The sequence below is a fragment of the Ixodes scapularis genome, unplaced genomic scaffold, assembly GCF_016920785.2.
Source record: "Ixodes scapularis isolate PalLabHiFi unplaced genomic scaffold, ASM1692078v2 PGA_scaffold2__306_contigs__length_199485367, whole genome shotgun sequence".
NCBI lineage: Eukaryota > Metazoa > Arthropoda > Arachnida > Ixodida > Ixodidae > Ixodes > Ixodes scapularis.
In genome coordinates this window covers 170,823,515-170,849,094 of record NW_024609857.1, presented here as the reverse complement: position 1 = coordinate 170,849,094, position 25,580 = coordinate 170,823,515, and the positions used below count along the sequence as shown (strand labels likewise).

The 25,580-nt window shown below is 45.1% G+C and overlaps 2 protein-coding genes across 3 annotated transcripts in view; both read left to right on the top strand.

Annotated features, from left to right (window-relative positions):
- LOC8042426 (mitogen-activated protein kinase kinase kinase 7) overlaps positions 1-4,989 on the top strand; it is a 34,007-nt gene extending 29,018 nt beyond the window's left edge. For both annotated transcript variants that reach the window (XM_029994364.2, XM_029994365.1), the window contains exons 15-16: positions 267-354; positions 2,839-4,989. In XM_029994364.2, coding sequence (XP_029850224.1) covers positions 267-354; positions 2,839-2,976 — 226 coding nt within the window. In that variant the 3' untranslated portion in view covers positions 2,977-4,989. The remainder of the gene's footprint in view (positions 1-266; positions 355-2,838) is intronic.
- Positions 4,990-13,409: 8,420 nt separating this feature from the next.
- Positions 13,410-23,756, top strand: LOC115332094. The gene is made up of 10 exons (XM_040221075.3): positions 13,410-13,648; positions 13,716-13,902; positions 13,974-14,016; positions 14,181-14,221; positions 16,345-16,422; positions 19,052-19,108; positions 19,179-19,238; positions 19,504-19,578; positions 19,999-20,058; positions 22,206-23,756. The coding sequence occupies exons 1-10, from the start codon at positions 13,578-13,580 to the stop codon at positions 22,569-22,571; spliced, it is 1,038 nt and encodes a 345-aa protein (XP_040077009.1). The 5' UTR covers positions 13,410-13,577; the 3' UTR covers positions 22,572-23,756.
- The last annotated feature ends 1,824 nt before the right edge of the window (positions 23,757-25,580 follow it).

Genomic DNA, 25,580 nt, shown 5'->3' with positions numbered 1-25,580 from the left:
AGTGGGTCTGCTTCCCAAACAAAGCAGGAACCTCGTGGACAGTTTGGTGCAGGCTATGTTCTGGCTTAAAATAAAACTAGACGAAGCAGGTTTTTTTTAGGCAGTTGGTCGGGGCTTATTGTTTTTTTTTTTTCAGATTTTGATGAAACTGGCTCGGGGGTTAATTTTCGGGGCTTATACCGAAGACGCGGAGCCGCACTTATATTTTACTCGAACTCTAGCCGGATGGGGTGGGGCAGTCGATGATTCCCTGCGCTTCCCCGCAGCAAGGAGCTGGACAAGGAGCTGATGCTGCCAGAGCCGGAGACCCTGATCACCTTCTACGACGAGATGGAGCAGCTCGAGAAGGAGAAGGTGCCCGCTCCTTCCCGCTCTTCCGGGGAGGGAGACGCGACGGAAACATCGGTAGAACTACACATACGTGCCGAAACGGGGGGAACGATAGAAGTAGAGTCACTAACAAAGGGCGTTGAGGCAGGCATAACCGCCGAGATTGAGGGTCCGACGCGGCAAACTCGCGCCGAAACAGACCTCGAGGCTGCTGACTTAGTGCTTTTGGGACGCTGACGTAAAATGCCTCATTCTTTTATTTTATTTTCAGTTTTATATGTTTTCATGTTTTTAGAGCGCAGCTCTTAGGCGCCCGTTTCTGCCTTGAGCGGCCGGAATCGCCCCCCCCCCCCCCGAGGATCTCGGGAAGACCTCGGGTTCCTTCGGGAGGACCTCGGTTACCTTCGGTGACCTCAGGGAGGTGGGGGGTTTACGTGGCCCTCCCCCCCCCTCCCCCTGAGGTCACGTGATGCCCCCGAGGTCACATGACCCCCCCCTCCCCCCCCCCCCTCAGTACCCTTCCCTCCTCCTCCTCCAGAGCTGCACTCTAATTCGGCATTACAGGGAGTTTTTAACGGCTTTCTCTTTTTATTTATTTGGGTTTCATCGCGACGCCACTCATTTCTGGCCACAAATTCCATCGTAAGAACAGAACTCTCTTCTTTTGAGAATGTGCTTTATGGTGCTCCGCCTGTAACTAGAGCTAACAAAAAGGCAAGGTGACTATGATCATGCTTCGTTAAAAGCAGCGAGGTCAGTTATCGCGGTCAATGAATACCCATTCGGATATTTTTTCATTTGAAACCAGGAAATTATGCATCTATGCGACTTGACAAAAGCTCCCCACGAAATATGACCCCGTTACATCTCACGTGGAAATGGTGTATGAAAAAAATTTTTACACCGTCTTAGGTCTATAGCATGTCAGTAGAGTACTGTACTCATATAGGTCAGAGAGAGGTATTAGACGTAACTCTTCAAATTGTGGGGGCAACTATGTGTATCAAAAGGAACATTGAGTATTATGTCAATGTCCTTTTTGTCAAGATTTCACCTGTTGATGTTTGACATAGTTGTGGTACCCCATACTAAGTTACAGCAATACTAAGTTACAGTAACTCAGATGGGATTGAAAAAGCACCTTATGTATAACCATCTTTGTGTGACGAGGCAATAAATGTTTGAAATGGCATAGTTTTCCAAGCACCCTTGATAACTTTATAACAAAGCTATCAGCGTGGTAATCCCAGGATATCTGTTCATTATAACAGATGCCAAGTGTTTTAATGTTTGGGACAATTCCTATAATTGTGGGACCCAAAATAACATCGACAGGAATTAAAACACACCTGTTCTTAGGTTTAAAAAGGACAGCTTTACTTTTGCTCGTGCTTACTGCTAACGAGTTGGCTTCGCTCCAGTCGTACAGCTTCTTTAGTGAAACATTTGTTTTATTAACGAGGTATTCCATTTTGGTGTCTGGAAAAAATAAACTGGTGTCGTCGGCATAAATGATGAAGGAGGGAGTTTTGCTGATGTTAACAATATCATTTACCCTATATATAAATTAAATACCAAAGGGCCTAAAATGCTACCTTGCAGTACTCCTGCTCTAATGGGCTTAACAAAAGAATTGTTTACGACATATTGCTGACGAAGTTTAAGATACGACTCTTGGAGAACTAACTAATGGTACACCATTAATTCCGTAGTACTCAATCTTTCTTATTAGTGTAGCCCGGTTAATAGGGTTGAACACCTTCGAAAAGTCTATAAAGAGGCCTAATTACCTTTGTTTCTTCAAACAACTTTAAAATTAATTTTCTTCTTCGGTGTCTTTAGTTCTTGTAGCACATATAAAATCTGTGCCCAGCTCAAGATAGCCTGGCAAGCTAGAATGACTCTCTTTGATGAGCACCTGTCTGTATTCTGGGCCTCGGAGGTGAAGCGTTGCTGTTTGAGCTCCAATGCAGTGATCCAGCATCGTCTACCTACACTCCTGACTGCTGCTGGGATCCAAAACACGAGCAGCAAACGCAGCTATATTGTGCGATTGACGCCGTCTTTGTAGCAGTCCTTAATACCAGCAGGATTTCACGTTTGACAAAAGCCCCCGCCAAACAGAGTTTTATTTCTGATAGCTCACCACCTTGGGAGAAAGCACAGAACGAAATTGATATGGAAACTAGTCCTTAGGCCAACCACAACATGGTGCAACGTGTCGCCGCGCACTGAGTTTGAATTCCAGTGGTGCGCGGAAACCATTAATCACAGGTGGCCTATGTGCTTAATATGGAAAGAGTTAATCACTTTTCCTCGCGTGATCTCATCCTTCCATATTTTTATCGATAATATAGCATCTAATTACTACACCTCCGCACCAAATTACGTCGCAGTCTTTTAAGAAACTGACTCGTGCAGTTCCTTGGAGGGCCGACACGCTGTAGGGTTCGGTGCCTCACGCGGTCCGTCTGCGCTCTGAAGTAACGCAGCGTAAACGTCGCGCAGGACGCCCTGCGCATGCTGCGGGAGAGCCTCAAGGGCCAGCTTCAGCGGCTGAAGAGTCGACAGCAGAGCCATCAGAGGGGGCCCGGCAGCGACAGCCAGGGCAGTGACGACTGGGTCCTTGTGCCCTTCCCCCGATAGCGGTCGTCCGGCCAACCGACGCACTTCCCGGTCCGTGCACACGGGGCCACACTGGCCTCCCCCAGTGCTCCGGCGAAAGAGTTCCATCTGGTTCGGTGGAGCAGACTGTGTGTGGCACTTTCCGCCGATGGAGCTGCGCTAGATGTGGCTCTTCCTCCCCCGCTTACGTGTCTTAGGCCGGTGTTATCGAGCCGCCCGCCAGATTTGGCGCGCTTTGGTTCGACTCTGAACGCGTCTAGTTGGGGTAGAAGAAGTTTGGGACCATTTGATTCTATTCTATCGCTGGAGCAAGTAATCGTACGTACGAGGGGCTTTCGGGTATTACCACAAAGCCTAAAAAGTGGGAGGTGTTTTTGTTAGCATTCAGCTTGCTGTCATACTGTAGAATATGCAGTGTCTGGTTCTCTCTTTCGCTGTACGTTTGCTTTTTTAGTAGCTTCCCAAGCATGTGGCATCAAGGTCGGGGAAATAACTTGGACAAAACGAGGCTATTGCCTTACTGGTTGTCAGTTTATTAAAAAGAAGAGAAGCCGATGATGATGGGTGCAATAAGCGAATATTATCTGAGAACTGCGCTTCCTAGTTGCACGTGCAATTTCTGAAAATTTTTAACGATGTTCTTACGTTGCTTGCCATATAATTGTACCTGATGGATGGGACAAATCTTTAAAATTACATCCTGTTTATTTGTAATTTACTTCTAACACTTCTTTGGTGGCGTCGGTGCACCATTCATCTTAGGAAAGGTCAGAAAATGGTGCTCCGGGATGCTTCTGCACGGCTCCTAGCTTGTAAGGTGAACGACTCTTCAGTTAGCTGTGGTGGTCAATATACTATATTTTTTTATGGCTTTAACTCAAACCTATGCTGGAGTCATAGTTCAAACCTTAAACAGAAGCCAACCTGTTGGATGGCTTAAAGAGTGATTCTGTTTGTTTTGTAAATGGTGATTCTCGCCCCTTTATTTGCTTTCTCAGAGACATTTTTTTTTCGAAGTGGCTCGACGTACAAGCTCTACCTTTTTGTCAAATGCACGCTTTTGATGTCTTTTTCAAGCGCATTGTGTTCATTGTTCAAACTGAGGTCCTCTACAAATTATGTTTACAACCTAATTTTCATGGAATCCTGGTTTTTGCAAATTTCACAAATTTGAAAACATAAAAAAAAATAGGTCCTGCAAATATGGTCACAATTGAAATATTCCTGAAATTCGCACTGCCAAATTGATTAAATATTGAGCCCACGAAATTAGTTATTTAAATTACATGTACACCTTTCCTGTATTACAACAGAATTCTTGATGTACAGAAAGCGGCCATAAGGACCAGCACATTTAACAGGCCTTGCAAAATTTGAGCTCCAATCGTACATATTACCTTAAATTGGGCATGTGAATGTTGTTTTGCAAAAAGGTTTATGGCTATTTTTTTTTTAGAGTTTTGCTCCATTTTTAATTATTCCTTACTTCCGAGTTGAGCTTTAAAAAAAATAGACAAAACATTTTTTTGAAATGATGCTTGCATGCCCCATTTTATGTATGTAGGTTTAGAATTTGAATTTTTTCAAGGTGTGCCAAATGTGGTAGTCCTTATGGCTGCTCCCTCTACATAGCACAAATGTTAGTTAATGTACCTGTATTTCAATGCCGCTGTGCGGAATTGACTAGAGTGAGGTCAAGCACTTTTTGTCCAACAAATGCACTCCGAGAAATTTGTTGACTGTGAAGGCCTTATTCCTTTAGGTTTATTTTGTGTGAGAACTTTTGTGGACATTGAATGAGAAGTGAATAGGTATCATATCTGTCATTTGTTGTGCTTTTGAAGGGCTGTCTGTAGCTTGGAGCAGTTTTCAGCATTTGCCGAGGCGAGTGATGGGTCAGAAGAGATGGCACTGTTCATTCAGGGCAGGCATGTTTCTGTGAAATTCATGTTCTTGCCTTGATTTCAGCGTATGCTGATCCTTTGTGTATATAGCAAATGTAGCAGTATTAAAAATAGTTATACTAAGCTGAAAGAATATGTTCATGTCATTACATAAGGGGGGGGGGGGGGGGGGGGGGGGGGCAATGTAGATTCTTTTTGCTATGTCTCAAAAGAATGTGATAAGAACTTATGATCTGGGAAGACATACAAACTGCTTTTAGGAGCCCGAGGTGAGATAGGAATCAAATCTAGCACAGCATTTAATTTCACATAGACTTTCACAGCTGTGGAAAACTGCCATACTTACATAAATACCGATCGGAATTTCCTTCTTCATCACTGTTGTTTAAATTTGGACGTCTACCTTTAATTGCTACAAAATAATGTCGACGTATAAGAATGAGCAATATTTGTGAACCCATCGAGCTAACCCAGATGCTGCCCCTGCCAGCCGTCACCCAGCATGCCAGTGGAAGACCAGCAGTTGATTTTGATGCACTTTCTTGAAACTTTTTACTTTATTTCTCTTGTTAGAATGCTTACCGGTTTTGTGTTATCTTCCACTGTGAGAACCAGGGCTCGTAGCCTGCTCGGCATCTGTAAGAAACAAACGAATAAGGCAAACTTAGATCGGACTGCGACGCCGGCCGTTCGAAATTTTTGAGGATTATCTCCGCTGATATAATCTTCAGACAGCCTTCGCAGTCATCGCAAAAAGAAAGCTGATTGGGTGCAGGGTAGGGGGTAAAACAGGCACGTCCCTTCCTTGGCTTCAATGCTGTGCAAAAAGAAAAAAAAAAGTACTTAAAACGTGTTTTAAAACAAGTCCGGATTTTGTCCGACTGTTGTGAAGCGACTTTCGTCGAAACAGTAGATTGTTGGATAAGTTGAGTTCTTTCAGATCTTCCTCAAATAAACCCTGTTCAGATAACATGGCACCATGGGGTACATACAATTGATGACACCTGCTCAATTTCATGTTGTAGGTGGCAAGTACCCATGCCTTTTGGCTATTTTATGTGGTCAAATATTTTCGCCAATTAAAAAAACACTGAGATGCGCCAAAAAAAAAAAAAATTTGCCAGGCAATTTATTATGGTGTCGGAAGACTACTAATCAATATTTTGCTATAGTGTCACGTATATTTTTAATGAAATCAAAAAACGCAACTGTTTGAAACCGAAACTGGACTGGAGAGAAGAATCATACAGGAGAAAGATCATCACGTGGCTGTGCAACTTTTTTTTTTTTTTATCAATCAGCATATTTGCAGTTTTATAGAAGCCACAAAATATGGGTGTCATATTTTTTGTCCATTTCTAGTATTGAGTGTGTGCCTTCGATGACCCACGACTTTGATTATCTTTGGTGATTGTGTGTAAACCTTAGAAAACGGCACGTAACCACGGAGAAGAGTGAGTGCGACTCAAACTGGCCATTTCTCGATCGGCGCTTTTTGGGCGGAAAGAAAACAAATTTCGAGCCGCATATTATGTTCTGGGTAGTTGGGCTAGCTCTTATATGTCATGTACAAATAAGAACCTTCGCAAGCTTAAATACCTTGTCAATGTTCCTTTAAGACCTTTGTAGATTGATACAGCTGAGTGTATCAACGTTACTCGATCAGCTCAGCTGGCAAACTCCCACAGAGAGCGTGCGTGATCCCTTCTAAGACACGCGCATTACACTCGCAAAACACATCCACACGGCGTCGATCCTTGATCGGTATCCAAGCGTGTAAAGGTACGGTAACACAGCACTTCGGCGTGCCAAGGAAGCTTTGAACACGTCGCGACACCGGTGAAACTTGCTTTCGATAAGTTGTGCCTTTTTCCTGCGGCACTGCTCTTTCGTAAAAATTTCCACGTGTTCTCAACGACAAGATTACGGCTCACACAGGGTCCTAAGAAACTTCTTCGGCGAATGACGACGAACGAGTAGAGAACGCGTCTTTAGCACACTGCCGCCTGCCTCTGCAATGCTAGCAAAACTAAAAAAAACGGCATATGCAAGATGGCCGTCCAGTGGCCACACTTGCGCTGCAGCGAACAAGCGGATATGCACGATCCAGCAATTGTCATAGAGATCAGTGGTCGAACCGGTCGAATCTGGTTAAAAGTTATAGGTTTCGTCGCACCAATTCGAACCCCGATAGTTCGACCCAAAAATCCGGTTCGACAAAAGTTTGCGACACCCCAGTAACGACACTTGCCCATCTTAAGGCTTAAAATCATGGTTGCCAGTTATCTGAAGCTTTATCTGAAATCACAAGAAACGCTTTTTCATCTTCCATAAATGTTTAAACAGTTTGCGACAGAGCAAAGTTTTATAGGGTGACCATAGTCACCATGGCTCAATCTAAAATGGACCGTAAAAATCGATGCCTGCACATAGTCATCTAAACTTTCCGTCAAAGGTATATTTCACAGGTCGGGGTTTTCTCGTAAAATTACAAAGCGTAACTATTTCTGTAAAAAATGGGCCAAGAAACTTGCCAGGGTCTACGGTGGGCGGCGACCCAGACGACCAAGTCGAGTAGATGGGTGTGTTTGGCGTTCGTATTGATAGATGGCGCTACCTCCTTATCGCGACGGCTTGCAATCACCGTGGTTTATTAAAATGAACATGATCTTTTTGAAATGTACCATTGGGTAAAAAATATATGCGGACAATAAAAGCAAAACTTAAATGAATGCATCTACATAACGACGGCTCTTTTGTTGCCAACATATTTTGTCTGTGTGTCGTCTGCTTTCTTTGGCTGGTCGGCTACACCTTTGGTTGCTGTTCCCCACGCCATCTATCAATACGAACGCCAAACACACACCGCCACTCGACTTGGTCGTCTGCGTCGTCGCCCTCCGTAGACCCTGGCAAGTTTCTTGGCCCTATTTTTTACAGAAAGGGAGCGATGCTTTGTAATTTCACAAGAAAAAACCGACCTGCGAAATACATCTTTGACGAAAAGTTTAGACTGCTATGTGCAGGCGTTGATTTTTACGGTCCATTTTAGGTCGAGCCTGGTGACTTGGGTCACCCTATGTTAAGGGGAAAGTGACCATATTCCTCAATGAAAAAACGGTTAAAGTGCATGCGAGCTGGTGTGAGTCATACATGATGATTGAAAACCTGGGACTGGGGTTTGAAAAACAGAAAATCGTAAAGTAGAAAGAAAAAGAGACAGACAACGTCTGAAACTCAGCTAAAAACTTTATTGCCTCTACGTCTTATATACACCTTACCCGGACGTTGAACGTCACCACCACCACAACGGTTGATCACTGAACTACAAACAATACACCGGAATGACGGTTCGGTGTATTGTTCGTAGTTCAGTGGTCAACCGTTGTGGTGGGGGTTTTCAATCATCATGTATACCATATTCCTCAAGCCCCAAAGCGGGATGCGTATTGCGGGGGGGGGGGGGGGGGTATCAGTCGTGAGGCTTGGAAACTTTGGTAACCAATCACACCTTTTAGAACGCAGCTCTTAGGCACCTGTTTCTGGCTTGAGCGACGTCGCTGTCGGCGCAACTGCGGAAACATTTCGGCATGGTGACGTTTCGGCACCATGCCGAAATGTCCACGCGGGGTCACGTGACCCCTCGGGGGGTCATGTGACACCACTAGGGGGAGGGGTCAAGGGGGTCAGGTAACTCCCCTGAGGTAAGTCATGTGTCCCTCCGTGAGGTCACGAGGGTCACGTGGTCACGTGACCTCACGGTTACGGCAACGCCGACATTACTCGGAGGGCGGAGCAGCAGAGGAGGTGAGGAGGGGTATACCCCCCCCGCAGTACCCTTCCCTCCTCCTCCTTAAGAACTGCACTCTAATTCGGCGTTACAAGAAGTTATAAAGGGCTTTATTTTTTTAGTATTTCATATAGACCGTACATATTTCTTTTCGTGCACATCTAATACATTCGGTTGGAATACATCTTCTCTGCCAAGCAAATCTTGAACATTGATCAGAGAAAGCACCCTCTCACTGGTCTCACTGGTGTGGTTTTTTCGTCTAGCCGAGTCGCGTCTTTATCCATTGAGGGTTCGGGGGCAAGGAGGATAGAAGGGTAGGAGAGGGCATGACGCCAGCCGCATAGCCTCCACAGGCCATGCTCCCTTGACGCCTCGCCTCTTTCTCATTTTCCTCCTTACTCTCCTCACTTATCAGGCCAACGTGACAACATCACGTGACCGTAGCTAGCCTTCGTCTAGCTATGGTGTACTAGAATACACCACAGTCTAGCCATCGATCTGATAAAACCTACTGGATGGAGTGCGCGCAAGCCTGCAAGGAATTCTTCTACAATCAACCATCCATCTCACACGTGACATGTCACGCGCACCAATTGCCAGAGAGATCTACGGTCACGTTGGCCACAACATCGTTTAAACTTTTTTATGACTAGGCTTCACCAATATTGCAACGTGCCCCTTCCTAGTACTTCTAACCTCCTTGTTCGGGGGGAGCCGAAGCGGGACATATCACCGTCCCACAAGCACGCTTGCAGGATGGCGAAACCGCGGACGGAAAAGTGGGATCGGGACGCCACCTTAATTTAGGGATGTCGCGAACCGGCCGAGGTCGAGTTCGACCAGGCTCGACTTTTTCGACCTTCTTGTGAAAAGTAGGGGTGTCGCGAACTTTTATCGAACCAGATTTTTTGGTCGAACTTCCGGGGTTCGACTGAGTCGAACCGGTTCGACGAACCTTCGAACTTTTCACCAGATTCGACCGGTTCGACTTTATGGACAGTGTGGCCAGACCTTAATACAAGCATGTCTAGGTTTGGAGAATTTTCTTTTTATGCAAGGGGTTATTTTTTTTTTGTGAACAGCTGCAATTAAAAGAAACTAATTCTAATCACTGAAGAAGTTAATAACTTAATTTTTAGTACTGTATTGACTGAAATAGCCAATCAGCGCTGCACTTAGTTCATCTCTTAGCCATTACCATCCAATCCGAAGCCAACTGGCCAGCCTGTCGCGCATGCGCACACGAGTCGAACCTCAATACAAGGTTCGTCGAACTTTCCACTAAAAGTTCGAAAGAGTCGAACCTGGTCGAACTCGAACCGCGACCGGTTCGCGACATCCCTAGTGAAAAGTCCGATTGAAATTCGACAGCTATGCGCGCTATGCGAATTATGGTGGCTAGAGAGTTGGGTGTGTCGAGCGGCGGCCGGCGCGCGGCACCGAAAGGGAAATCTGTCGCCAGGAGGCGCCTCGGTAGGCCTGTATGCTATCCGACCGCGGCGTCAGCGGCGTTTTGGCTGCGCTGGGGCCGAAATGCGCTGGGTGCGGACCTTTTCGCGGCCACTTGTCGGTTGTGTTTTTTTACAAAATTAATTGGTGTGGCATAATGAAACTCTGATAAACCTGGATTCGATAGTCGACCCGATTTTGGAGCGTCGACGAAGCTAAATGCGCACTTGAAGTCGTTCTCTTCTCACCGCAACGCTCTCGGAGTAATGTAATATAAAAATAAAAAAAATGGGGCAATTTTTTTTTTTTTTTTAATTTTCTCTTGTGTACGATGTTTTCGAAATACGTGAAACATCCGCCGAGGTATCAGCAGCCGTGACGAGATTTGGCGTTGCAAGCCGCTGTGTCACGTTTATCAAATAAATCGACGCTGAACGGCGCAGGCACTTTAACATTAAAATATGTGTGAGGACGCTGGATACTTATAGAGAAATTCCCCTGTGATTCAAGAGCAGACATGGCTGGCGAGAAACAACGCGAAAATTTGTCATGACACAAAGCAAACAATGCATTTTTGGCACTTTACATGTTTAAGCAACGTGGAAAACTAGCAATGAAATACAAAATCGATTTTAAAAGAGAGTGAGCGAAGTAACATATTATACATCATAGGGTGTTTATTTATATGAAAAATCGGCGGATGTTTATCGGCGTTTATTCATTTCACCAATACCGGTGCTTTTTGGTGAATTCTCTCGCCCATACTCTAAAAACGGGGATTGCGAATGGAAACCACCGCTGAAGACGAAAAATAGTCCAAATTTTATTTACGTCTTTTACACGACCTCTTTCACACAGGATTATTGTTGTTTATGCATGCATACATTCCTAGGCTTGTATCTGTCACTGACGCCCGCTCCTTCCTGTTGACGACGCGAAAGGCGAGCTTCATAAAGTCGTGTTGAAAACTGCATGCTGAACCGAAATTCGTTTTTCAGAAAATAAGGCTGCAGACAGCGTTGGGTAAAATACACCTAAAAGATACTTCAAGTAATTAAAGTACAAAGTAAATAAGACGTGATGTACTTTAAGTAAATTTGTGTTAAATATACTGGGAACAACGTACTTGAAGTAAAGTACTATAAGTACAATGTACTTTTCAAGGTAAAGTACGAGTATTTTAACACAATCTTTCATGATGCCCTTTCATTCCCCTATACAGTGATTTTTTTTTTTTAATTGGTATGCCTTGCCCTGGGGTAATCAAGGGTGCATGACCTCAAAAACAGCGGCGAATATTTGATAAAGTCAAGTAGCCACAGAGTAGTTTTCTTTTACAGAAATAAAGCCAAATTCAGAAGACCCTCTTCTGAATTTGGCACCCCTTGCACTGGATTGTTGCACCCAAAGGGGTTAAATGTAATAGGACGGAGCATTACGTCAGCCCCATAGCTATCATAGAAAAATGTCCTCTCCTCAAAAAAAAAAAAAAAAAAGCGTGTGCTAGCGAGCTGGTGATAATCAATCATAACGTGACACCTGAGATTTGGGTGCGAAAAAAAATTAAGGAACTTTCAAACACAAGGAAAAGACAAAAGAGAATGTCTTAGAACATTGTGACGCCCTCCTCTGTTGTCTTTTACTTCGACATGAAAATTAAATTTTTTCGCACCACATGCGTCATTTCGTGATACAAATTGAACAAAACCAATTTGGGGAATGTGCTTTGAAGTCGGGAATTGTACTTTCCTCGGAAAGTAGCACAAAAAATCCTTTAAGTTAAAGTACTGTACAAGTACATACTCAGAGAATGTACTTCAAGTAAAGTACAAGCATGTTCCCCAAATCTAATTTAAGTACAATGTACTTAAAGTACTTCTTAACACTGGCCGCAGACGTGCTCAGCAGGACGCTACCAGCCCCAAAACATCACTCATACAGCAATATTTTAAAGGGATCGAGCGATATATTTAAGAGAAGTATCGCTCGATGTACCGCTCGTCGAAGTGAAGTGCGCACACCACAGAGTTTTCGTAAAGATGCGTGTATCCCTTTTTTTCTTTACGCCGGAGGTTGACGGGGCAGTGCCCATGGTCTTCACGTGTCACCTGACGGACGGGCATGCAGGAACGGTTGAAATAAACTCACACAAGCGCTAAAGAACAGAAGAAAGCGGGCGTGAACTCGTCGCTACCCGCCTTGCCGCACCGAAATCCCTGCGCCAGTTGCGCGCGCCTAGCATACAGGCTGACTAGAGCGCCCCTGACGGTGATTTTCCAAACCGGCCGCGGCGATGCATGGTAGAGCACTATATAGCTCCTTCGGAGCAGAGTAGCGCAATCTAGAACGCCGTCTCTCGGCGACTAGCGGCGAACGCCCGGAGGTTCCAACTGCGGTCAGAAATGCATGGAGAACGTGAGAAAATCGTTGTTTCTTCAGTTGTGTGGGGATGTGCGGAATGGAAATCATTTTTGACATAATAATGAAACATTTTACAATAATATGCGATAAGTTTTGTGCCATACAAGGACGTAACTTTTTTTAAAAAATTGCCTGAGCGGCATCATGCAGCAGACGACACGGCGACGTCACACCATTCACGTGACCCGCTCCGGCCAACCCGAAAAGCCCATCTCCGCTGCGAGCAAAAATCGTCTGCTTCAAACGCCATTGCCTTGGAAATTGCCTTCTCAAAATTTGCACACGCATCCGATATTATTAAAACTTTGATAAAGTGTTTAGTGCTTTACTAACTTCACGACAGACTAGTTTTGAAAAGTGTGAACTCGCCGTTCATTTTTTAATCAGCCATGTTGTATCGATCTCCATGTATTCTCCCATAGGGCGGGCCGCCTCTTGGAACCCTGAGTACCACGTGACTCGCGCCGAGCCGCTCTGTCGGCCATCTTGTCGGCAAAACACGAGGTTCAAAGGATTGCGCTACTCTGCTCCGTAGGAGCTATATAGTGCTCTAATGCATGGGAGAGCCGGCGCGCTCGACACACCCAACTCTCTAGCCACCCTAATGCGAATGGCCAGTTGGCTTCGGATTGGATGGCGATGGCTAAGAGATGAATTAAGTTCAGCACTGAATGGTTATTTCAGTTAATAAAGTACAAAAAAATTAAGTTATTAACTTCTTCAGTGAATATAATTAGTTTATTTTAATTACAACTGCTCATAAAATTAAAATAATCCTTTGCATAAAACAAATTCTCCAAACCAAGACATGCTTGTATCAACTTCAAGGTCTGGCCACACTGTCCACAATGGTTGATTTTGGAAGGATTTTTAAATTTTTGCTTGGGTTGTGCGCGCGCGTTCGTCCGGTATTTTTATCTGATCGAAGGCTAGACGAAGTACGCGAGCGGTTGAGTCAGATCACGACCAGACAACCAGACGACACACTGCTGAGTAGCTGGTACAGAAAACGAAAGCCTGGCGTCGCTGGGACGTTAATTTCCGCCGGCTACGGGATGGGTGCTTGTAGCGTGATCGGCTGCCGCAATCGAACTGGCTTTTCTTCGGCGGGGGTTACCTTTCATCGGTAAGCCCTTGGCGCATTACACACACATAGTTTTACGGTAACAAGAATCTACCAACAATTCTCTTAGATTTCCAACGGTCGCCGAACTGCGGCAACGGTGGATTTCGGCCGTTGGTCGCAGCGGTGGCTGGACCCCATCGAAGTGGAGCGTGGTGTGCTCCGTACACTTCCATCCTGCGGACCGCTACAGAAGCATTTCAGGTCGTTGTCGCCCGAAAGGCAATGCCGTCCCATCCATGGCTTTGCCTGTCCAGGTAAAAGATATCTGTATGATTTCGCACTTCATATGAATTATAATTGCATCTACAGTTGTTTATTATTACAGAACACTGCATCAGTCACCGTCGACGATGGAAATGACTGCCACCGTATGTAGCCTTACATTTTGTGCGCGGCATGAAAAATGAACTATTGTTGTTTTTGTAGTGTGTCAAGGTCGTTTCGAGACAGCTCCACGTACAGCTAGCTTTTTTGTAGTTTGTAGCCAGGGCATGGCGCCCCACTGTTCCTAAGTGCGTGATGTGTTTTACAGGGCTGGGCGTGTGCGTGGATGTTGCAGAGGAAGTGGAAGTGGTAAGGTATCAGCTATTCGCGACTCCAACTAACTATAGGTGGCACCACTCATTTTCCAAGATGGCGGGCTTAGTGAGGGTCAGAGATGCGTGCCGCTGTTGAGCCTGTCTAGTGTGCTGGTTTCACTGAGCGACATAAATTGTTTCTGGTAATACCAGGAAGCTAATGTTTTATGAGCGCGGGTCACCTCTTTAACCTGAAAACAAGAACGGTGTTTAACGTATTAATTACGGAAGGATGCGCGTTTTAATTCTGGAGCGAAACCGAAACTTACCTCTATTTCGGATTTAATTTCTCGACAGATGTCTTAATTTCGGATTCTCTCATGACTCAAGATGTGTCTCACATCGTAATTATTTACTTAGAAAAGTTGTTCGCGGAAACTTTATTTTGTGACATACTGCTCGATCCAGGCTGATATTCGTAGTTGAAAAAATCAGTGCTGATATCTGTGCGTTCTCGCTCAAATAATTGTCATGGGAAATAATGACAATTATCCCAGCACAAGAATAAGAGAATAATTTCAGTTTTTACAATATGTCCACGAAACGCATAAACTAATAAACTAAAAACTAATCCGAGTCAGACAGCTGAAGTGTGTGTGTGTGTGTGTGTTTTTATAGAACCGCATGACGCGTAGGACTTCATATTACATCAAGCGTTTAACTGTTTGTGTATCTTGATAACTATGTCAGAGTTTTTCATATTAAAAAGAAAACTGAATTATACCTTTCTGGAAAGACTATTATGGTTAAATAGAATATTCTCGTGATCTTGGCGTCAATTAGAGGCATAAATTGCCGCGATTTGTATTAATAATAATAATATTAAAATTCACATATTTGAATAAGTAATTCTTTAAGCTCTAATATAATTTGCTGCTTATGATCTAATTTTAAAAGCGCAAAGAAATAGGACAATGAAAATTGTGCTAATTATCATCACTGGTTCCAATCTCTGCATTTTAATTACCAATAAAATTAAAATAGTCTAAAATCAATGAAAACATTCTAGCTAATATGAGAAATCCATGTAAAATTACATTAATTGTGGGTAAAGTATATTGTGCTATCAAAGTCGCGACTTTTGACAATCGGCGAAACGTCCAAAGTCGCCGCCAATATACTTCCAGACCAAATGCCCAAAAGTTAAAAAAAAGGCTTTTTTTTTAATTACTAGTTTTTTATAGCATTTATTTACTTTTGTATTTACTCGCCGTCGTTTTGCCAATCTCAGCCTTTCCAGTTCGAAGGAACGCCTACCTGCTTGCACGTCTGCTCACTGCAGCACGTTTCATTGGCGTTGGAAGCCGGTGAAACAGTAGTGAGTTTTAATATTGTGTTAGCTTTGGGCGTTCCACACTGCGCTTGCGCGGAGCCCGAAATTGCGGTCTTGGATGGCGCATGGCGATCAGGCGCACGCACAACGTGGGGCACACAACTCTAACGCAAACGCACACCGCTTGCGTTTGCTTCTATGCGCAATACTAAAGCTCTCCAGTAAGGTACAATCCCATACCGGCTGCAGCACTTCGTTGGGACAGTGAAGAGTGTTGTTTGCATTCGGAAATGACATTTCGCGAGCCATGATCGCGAGCAGTTCCGCCGTGCCCGCTGAGCAGGAGAATCGGGGGACCCTCACTAGAGCGCTTCCCGTTTCCACCGCGGGAGGGCGAGCGTTGAGCTGGAGACGCGAATAGTGGTGCCCATTTGAGCACTCGAATTAAATGCTTCAAAAGAGAAAGCAGTTTGCTCTGTGCCTGTATGTAATTTATTCTGAGCACCATTTGTCATCCTCACGATCGGTTCATGATACCTGCATGAATTAAAAAAAAGAAAAGAAACCGTCAAAAGCACATACCTATAGTATCTTATTGTAATGATGACAGGTGACCAGTAAGTTATATGTGTGACCAGGCGCGTAGCCAGGGGAGGGGGGTGTTCAGGTGTCAGGACACCCCCCAAAATTTTACTTTATTATATATATATATATATATATATATATATATATATATATAGTTATTGTGTCTGTGATTACACCAGCACCTTGAAACACCACCCAAAAATATTTTCTGGCTACGCCACTCTGTGTGACTGTGTTGCAACAAAATCAATTGCACTCAGGTTGCAGATGAGCCAACAGAGGCCAGCTACAGTGAACCGGAAGAAGTGGAAATTCTTGGACATGAGACTGCCTCAGTTGTGAGTTTCATATTTCAAATAAAATGCCAGATTATCATTATCTATCGATTAGCTGTAGATATTAGAAACCAGCTTAATTAACCTTCTTTTGTCATGTCATGGCTTGCACTCCCCATATGCTAACATAAACTAGCAATGATCAGTCAGGACCATAGATCGGCATTTTAGAGCCCCTTCATTCACCATCACATCGCAAACAAAATCACGTCTCCAAATTCATTTGTATTCATGTCGCAAGGCACTCTGATTTCCCAAAGTCACGGCCCTTCACATCCCCACGTTCAACTGCGCAAAAACTTCATTTCCTTCGCATCACGGCTTCCAAACACCGCCGAGAATTCATCCCTTTCACATCGCGGCATTCAACCGCACCAAGAATTCATCCCCATCACATCACCGCCGCCTCCGAATATACGGAGTCATTCACCATCACATCACCAATTCACAAAGTCATTCACCATCACCACGAAATCATCGGAATTCACCATCACATCATGAATTTATCTGAATTCACCATCACTTCACGAATTCATCCGAATTCACATCACTTCACGAAGTCATCCGAATTCACCATCACATCATGAATTCATCGGAATTCACCATCACATCACGAATTCATCCAAATTCTCCATCACATCATGAATTCCGCATAATTCACGAAGTCATTTGGGTTCATTCTGACTAAATTTGACTTCACTGCCGGTAGCCCTTTACGAGTTTGCAGTTCTTGCGGAATAGGACTGTGGTGCCTTTTTGTGTCAGCCACTTGAAACCAGGACCTGACTTCGTCAGGGAAGTGGGGTATTTCGAGTGCGCGAAACGCAAAGCACATTGATGGAGCGCCAACCCAGCCAATGCCGCGCTGCGATAGTGTCACGTGAATGTACTCTGTGCGCCACCGCGCGGAACCGGCAGGTCACGTGATATGGTCTCAGCGCCAGATTAGGTGCGCCTGCTCGTGACGTTGGCTTCGGTAACGCGTTAGTTTCTTGACTAACATACTCGTTGGAATCCCAAATGACTAACTAGTAAAGTAACATTGTTATTATTTTAGGGAATCTCCTATGAGATTACATTACTCGTTACTTTTGATTAAAAATAACCGCATGGTTGTTTGAAAACAAAATAATTTTTATTCTGTACACTACGTAAAAGTGGCAAAAAAACAACAACAAAGCTATGTATAAGCAGCGTCATGTCAAACTCCTTCGGAAGACACCTTTAACGTTCCCACAACTGGGCCTGAAAACTCCTAAGCGTCCTTGCTGAGATCACCGTCGCCGTGCCCTGAAGGAGCAGCCGTCTCGCTGGAAAGAGATCCGTTCAGAAGACAACAGTTTGCCGCCGCTCAAAGGATTTTGCCTCATTGTCCCTAGCTAGTCCAGCTGGTCACATTGTTCTCTTCAAAACAAATAAATTCTCGTTCTGTCAACAACACAAAAGATATTCCCACGCTTTTAACCAAAACAAGTCTGTCAGCAATGGCCGGGTGCTGATGTCTCGTTAATGGGAAATGCGACGTTGATTTGTGAAGGAATAAAATAATGTTTATTTTACCAGATTAACTTTAATTACGAAGAGGTCTATTTTGCCGACCTTGTCCTTGCGGAAGGACAAGGTCGGCAAGGAGCTCAATTGATTCGCGAGGAACCGTTCAGAACAACGGCAAAATTAAATGTCAAGTGCCAAAGAAAACGACTAGCTTTCCCCTCCCCTTCATTGCCACTGCCACTGCACTTCCCTTGTAAACAGCTGTTACTGTGAAAGCGCTCGACAAAGAGCCACGGCGCTGAGGCGCGCACGGCTATGCAGCGAGACTGATGCCCAAACCGCTCAAGTCAAATGGGTCCCTGTTGTTTGCGGGGAAGGATGAAAACAACCAGCAAGCAAGCAAGCACCTGCGTAACATGTTTTTCGCCTATTCTGAATTCATAACTGTATTCACTATCACGTCGAGAATTAAGTTCACGGTATTCCCGTCGCGAACTTATCAAGTTCACGAGCCACTCACATCACACATTCATCGTGTTCACGAGCCATTCACCATCACGTCACGAATTCATTGAGTCATTCACATCACAATGAATTCTATTCAATTCACAGTCATTCACAATCATAACAGATCATGAGTTCATTGAAATTCACTATCACATCACGACTTCATTCAACATCACATCACGAATTCATTCAAATTCACGAAGTCCTTCATCATCAAATCACGAATTCATTCAAATTCACAAAGTCATTCACCATCACATCACGACCTCATTCAAATTCACGATCGCATCACGAAGTCATTCACCATCGCATCACGAATTCATTCAAATTCACAAAGTCATTCACCATCACATCATGATTTTTTTCAATTTCAAGAAGTCATTCAGAGCCATTCAGATTCACGCCGCGAATGTGAATGAAGGTGAATGAGCAAGTTCATGAATGAATTTGGCCGAGGTATGGTCAGGACATGCAGAACCTGCATTAGTCAAAAGAGCATGTTGGAACTTAGGCAGATATTGACTTAAAAACCTATCTATGAGTATTATGAAGCTGCCCTAATGTATGTACACACTGTTTTCATTTCCAGCAGAACTGAAATAGCCGAGTTAATTCTTCACTGTTTTTCCAGCTTTTCTCCAAGCCCAGTGCAGCAGCCACTGATGTTTCTAAGCCATCGACAAGTTCTGTAAGTAGACATTGTACATTGATTGTTCTAAAGCGCAATTCTAAAGGTTGAACGCCCTGTGCCTCAGCAGGACATGGCAGCGTCTACCACATTGAGAGATGCTCCTGAGGGCGAACCCACAGCAACAGAGGTGGGTGGGCAGGAATTTTGAATGGAGAGAGAGTTAAAGCAAGAATGCAGGCGAGCTGGTTCAAAACTGACATCTTTAACCCTGGAGAGAAAAAAAAAGGGACAGTACAACACAAATCTCCAAAACACAGCTAATGTTTATTAGACAAACCACGTTCCATACACCCAGTCTGAAAATGGTTGTGTTGTGGCTCTACACATTAATTGTGGCACATGTGCTTAGAGAGTAATGTTTCAACTGCAGTGTTGGAATGTATTTACCTCAGGTTGTGGTTGAACCAACAGACTCCAGTTACATCGAACTGGAAGTGGAAATTCGTGAAGATGAGACGGGCCTGGCTGTGAGTACATATATCTCTAAATAAGTACTTTTGTTCTTATAATGATCTATCAAGTAGTAGAGCACCAAAAGCAGCTCTAGTTATCAATGGCCTTATCTGAATAAAAATGTATAAAAGATATGTTAGTTTCATAAAACTGGAATTTGGAGTCGCTTCTCATATAGGGCACTCCTAAGTATGGGCTTTGAAAAAGGACCCTACTTTGAGGAGTTACGTATTCTTCCTCAACCATATAATGCAACATGTTTTTAATGGAAATGAATGCCGAAATAAAGTATAGCAAAATACCCAGTGCAGTGCCCAGTGACACCACTGAGCCATCAACAAGCTCGGTAAATAGGCATTGCATTCTTACTGCCTTGACCGGCTAAGACATCAAAGTACAGAACTCTTAAAGTCTAACTTTCTGCATCCAAGCAGGAGCTGGGAGCACAACGCCCACTAAGAGACACTCCGGATAATGAATACTCCAAGACAGAGGTGGGCAAAATTTTAAATTCATGGAACTAGTTCAGTTTCAGAAGCTTCATCCTGGATCGCATGTTTTTCTCAGCTTTACGTGGTATGCATGCTACACTGACTTTTTTTGTTATTATTGTGATTCTTTTACTACCTGCAACTGCTGGAAATAAATGATGATTTTACTAACATAAACCTTTTAACGAATTAGTAAACATTCTTAATTTGTAATTTCTGTGTTTGGTCTTTTTTCTGTACTTTGTAAAGCATGTGTCTTTGAAACTGACGAACAATATCACAATGTTTAGAATGGCTGCTATACATAGATAATTGCATTGTATTCTATATTAGAATGTGTGGAATAAGTTCAAATGCTGTGAACAACTTTTTTCACATATAATTATTTTAAAAGCAAAAAGTGTAGGTGGGTCTGGCAAAATCCATGTAGTTAGCTGCTGCGGTCATTTCTGTCTGACAAAAATTGGGTGATTACAGCAACTTGGATGAAAAACTTGCAAGTTGCATTGCAAAAGAAAATAAATACTGTAAAAGAATATTCGCCTCAACAAAGACAACAAGCGTGTTCCGTATATGTTGCTGGTAAATACTACTAAGCATCTACGAGACTTTTATTCTGAATTGAGACGCATCTACAGAAAACGCTACAAACATCTAAGGCTTCCATCCCTAGATGAGGGATTTCAATCTCGCATGACTGGCTGCATGGACATCCCAACTATGCGACTTTTAAGCTTCTCGTCAAGGGAGCCTGTTAAGTTCTGATTGATAAGGGTGACCACACACTCTGGACACAGAATTAAGGTAGCCAATAATTATGTGTAGCACCTGATGACACAAATACCGACTATTCAATAGTACATGGGCAAAGGCAGACATACCTTAAAGGGCAACTCCGCTCAGAGGTCTAATGAAAACAAATGACAGACATAAGTTTAGTGCGACAAACTACAATTGTAGCCAATTCCACACATCGAGGTAACCTTTTTAGCAGACCCAGAGGGTCGCCTTTTGTCAGGCAACAGCGGGAAAAGTGATGTCAACTCCATGTTCCCCCCGCCTTAACGCGAGGAAACTCCTTTGTTGCGTAACATTTTCCAAGGACAAAAGCGAGCGTTTTCGTTCAATCTCTCTTTCGCAAAACTTGATGACGTAGCTGGGCAATCGCAGTGACGTTATTTGAATGCGGCTCATAGATTGGACCCAAGCCTTGCAGGAGCACTCGGTTCGGGCTCATGATAATCAATAGCTGGACAAGCATTCGGGTAGTGGCCCGTGTCCAATCGCTGCAATGATGGGAATAGCCGAAAAGTAACAATGACTGGAACTCGGCGTGTGTCCTGTGCCTTGCCAACCCCAGCGCGTGGATACGATCAGCATTGGCGGCAGTAATCGGCTCCCCATCACGTGGCCTCTTGTTCTGGCTGCAAATTGAAAGGGTAAACGCTACTCGCTTTTTTTCTTTTTCTTTTTTTCTGTTACTTTCATTGCGTGTGTTGAAACACGAATGCGTGCTTGATAGGTCATTAACATCAGGGATCTGTTCTAAGTGGTATTTGTGCCAAGTACAAAAATTGTTGCATCGCCCCTTTAACGCTGCTATTTCAGCTGGCGACGCATAGAGGTTACTGATCGCTGCAAAGTGGAAGAGGCTAGATTGATGACAGACGCTGCTTGCCAAAGGCACAATGCAGAAAGGCGAATGCGTGCTGCGCTTCGCTGTTAGTACGAGCACTGGCTATGAGCATCATTGCAACTCATTTCCTCGGCAAAAGGGAAAAACGCCGGCACTCGGCACAGTAATAAGTAGTCCAGACTAGTCCAGACCCTGCGGTGGCACGACACTGACGACAGCAGCAATGTTGCCAGTGAAACCTTCAGGCCAGTTGCCTACAAAACTACACACAATGCCGAAAAACAAATGATACTTCGTCGTTCAGGGTCGCTGTCTTATAGCTAAAAACAGTTAGGACCCAAAAATTATAAAAAAAATTGAGTGGAGTTGCCCTCTAATCTGCTTGCCTTTGTCTCCAATCCATATCTACAATAGTCACGAAAGGCTATATGCAAGGGGAACAAGTAGTACCCAACTGTGACACAAATTTGAGACGTTGACAATGAATCTGTGATGAAAATCTGCATTCTTATAGGCTCAGCCTGCTGACGACACTTCCGAAGAGGCCTTCTTGCGGAAAGAGCTTACACGCTACCGCAACCTTCAGACAGCCAGCAAGAAGAAAATCAAAACACTTCAGCAGTCTGAGCGACGCCTCAAAAAGAAGCTAGCCAGGATGCAGGATCTCCTTGACAATCTTACCAAGAGTTGCATCTGGACTGATGAGAATGTTTGGATACTTGAGAGCCTCGGTAAAGCCAACAAGGACCTGCTGAGACGTCGAGTTGCAAAGAAAACTGGGGCACCTCAGGCGGTCACGTATTCACCAGAACTGCAGGCGTCTGCATCAAGTGCAACTCGACCCCAAGAGTCGAGACCTCACAGCGTTCATCACGCGTGAGGGTTTCTTCACTTCAAGCAGGTTTGTTTCGGCCTGGCCTCCGCGCCGGCTGCATTCCAGCAAGCCATGTCTAAAATCCTTAAGGACTGCCCCGGTATACAGTTCTTCCTGGACGACGTGATCGTCTACGGGTCGTCACCTCAAGAACATCACGCACACCTGCGTGCCGTCCTCCAAAGGATCAAGTCTGCTAGAATGAGGTTGAACCGAAAGGTGGTTTTCCGAGTCTCAACATTGTCTTTCTTTGGCCATAGCCTATCCGCAGAAGGCGTAGTGCCCCTTACGTCCAAGATAGAAACAGTTTTGAATTTTCCTACACCGTCCGATACGACGGAACTCGAGGCATTCCTCGGTTTAGTGGAATATTACAGCAAGTTCATTCCACACTGCGCGACAGTGATCGAACCGATGCGTCGTGTGTTGCACAAGGGCAGCTCTTTTTCCTAGATGCCTGGCGTTGAAAGAACCTTTCACAAGGTCAAGACTGCTCTTCAAGAGGCACCCATCCTGACGATGTTTGAAAGGACGTTGCCAGTCTTCGTGTTGACAGCCGCTTCGAGCTACGGCCTCGGAGCAGTTCTGCAACAACAGCACGGGCTGAAGCTCAAGACTGTGGTCTTCGCAAGCCGTTCCTTGACAGACACCGAGCGGAGATACTTTGTGGGAGAGGTGGATGGGTGGATGAGTTGCTGTTTCAAGCAGAAAAGATTGTTGTGCGGACAAGTCTACGTGACCAGGTCATCGAGATAGCTCCTGAAACTCATCAAGGGATCACGAGGACCACAGGCCTCACCAAAGAGCTTTACTGGTGGCCTCAAGTATCTCTCTACATCAAGCAGTATGTACAACATTACACAATATGTCAGTCTACAGACAAACCTGCAAAGACATACCGAGCACCATTACAGCCCGTTGACTTTCCATCTCGTCCTTAAACAGAATTAGGCATGGACATCGTCGATTCGTTTGAGCGCGCTTCGCGCAACAAACATTTTTTTTTAAATAATTCTTGTGGATTATCACAGCAAGTGGCCGGAGGTCATGAGTGTCCACAATGTCACGTCTGCGTCTATAAAGCGCGAGATACATGGACGGCAGAATCGTCCAATCCGACAGTCCGAACGCCGCTCCGAATCGCCACACGCGACAGTTTGAGACACATGCTTCCGACCTTGCATGCGACACGACGATCCGTTCGGCTCCGCCCAGGAGATCCAAGCATTCCAGTGGAGGTCCGCGTTCAGAGATCTCTGGTCCCAGATTGACGGTTTAGCTCACACGAGTGAAGTTAGAAGATCGTTGTCGTTAGCGCGTGCATTCTTTGCCGAAGCCATCTTTCTCGAATGGGTCAGCGGGATCCACGCATCCGGCTTCCCGTCGCCCGTCCCGTTTTCTTGTTCGTCCCGACAGACCCAGTACGTCCACATGACGTTCGCGCTAGCTGTGCTGTCATTGGCTGGACACATCCGACAATCCGTCCGCCGTGCGAAACTATCTGGCACGTTGGACGCATCGCCGATCCGACGTCTGAAGCGACCAAACTTTTGGATCAGGCAGTCGTATTGCCGGGTCCGACGTCGGATCGGATGGATTTTCGCGCATGTGTCTCTCGCTTAATAGATAGACTTCCTGAAGTTGGTCTTCGCACAAAAGGGGCTACCGGAAGAAATAGTCATCGACAATGGTCCCCAGTTTATCTCTAAAGAATTTACAGAATTCATGAAGACCCATGGTATCCATTATGCCAGGGCGTCCCTGTATCATCCTCAAATGAACGGACAGGTAGAGCGTTTTAACCGCATCTTGAAGTCCGCCATTCAGTAGGCTGTCGTACAGCGACGTAACCTAGAAGCCGTCACGGAATACTTGGGAATGTACCGTGGCACTTGTCACACTCTGACGGGAGGGACTCCTGCGTTCTTACTTCACGGCAGGAACCATCGCAACCGTTTGATATGTTTTTATTGACGCTTTATTACGAGAATGGGAACGACGCCGAGCAGATGGACTGTTGTGTGGCGTAGGGTTAGCTGAGTCGCGCATGTGTGTGTCAAAGCTGGTTCATGAGGGAATACAAAGGGGGTGCCACCATCCAGTGATCTCTAAATACATAACATGTCCTTTTATTTTTTTTGACAAGAAGAAAGTTTGTGCAAATTTTAAGAGTTCAGAGTCTACACATTCAGCGATACCTTGCTGGTAGCACAACTCAACGGCCTGATAGAGTGGTTCTGGGTATGTGGGAGTGCTGGGCAGGACTTTGGTGAGGTTGGTCCTTGGGTGTGAGTTGGTAGTAGTCCTCAGGGGTCGCATTGCTTTTCCAAGCGAATGGTCGGATGTGGAACCGATTTCTTCTGTAATTAGCCCAGTCTTTTGCTCTGATTAGGTATGATCGTGGCTGTGGTCCAACTTGGATCACGATTCCGGGTTTCCGTTTGTGGTTTTGACGGGAATAGACTCTTTAGCCTTGAGTCGGAGGACGTAGTGGTTCGCTGTGTGCGTCACCATGTCGGTGTTGACGCTTTTGGTGGAACTGAAGGCGTGCTTGAGCCTCCTTGATGTTGTAGTGAGGCTGCTGTTGCTGCGGAGCAGCTTGCTGGAGGGTTCTGATCCTGCGGCTCGTCAGTAGTTCCGCTGGGGATAGTAGCTGATCCATCGGTGTGTCTCTAAAGGCTCTGTTATACTCCGACGTAACGCGCGCGCAAGCGAACGCTGGCCGAAGTCGGCTACGTCACGTCAGTCACGCCGCGCGCGTCAAACATTCGCCCTCTCTAGACTCCGGCGGCCCTGGCGACTTCCGCGGCGCGCGTCGGTGGGCCGCCAGCGCGGCGCATGCGCAGAATGTAGCTACGAGGGCGCGTTTCCTGCGAGAGTGCGCCATTTCCGGTTCCTTTTCGTTTCGAATAGCAGACGAGAATTCTTGCGCTTCTTGAGCGCCGAGTTCGAGCGATGGCGTGGACGTACCTTGCACGACGAGAACTCGGGCTTGCACTGTTGTTGCACCGCCTG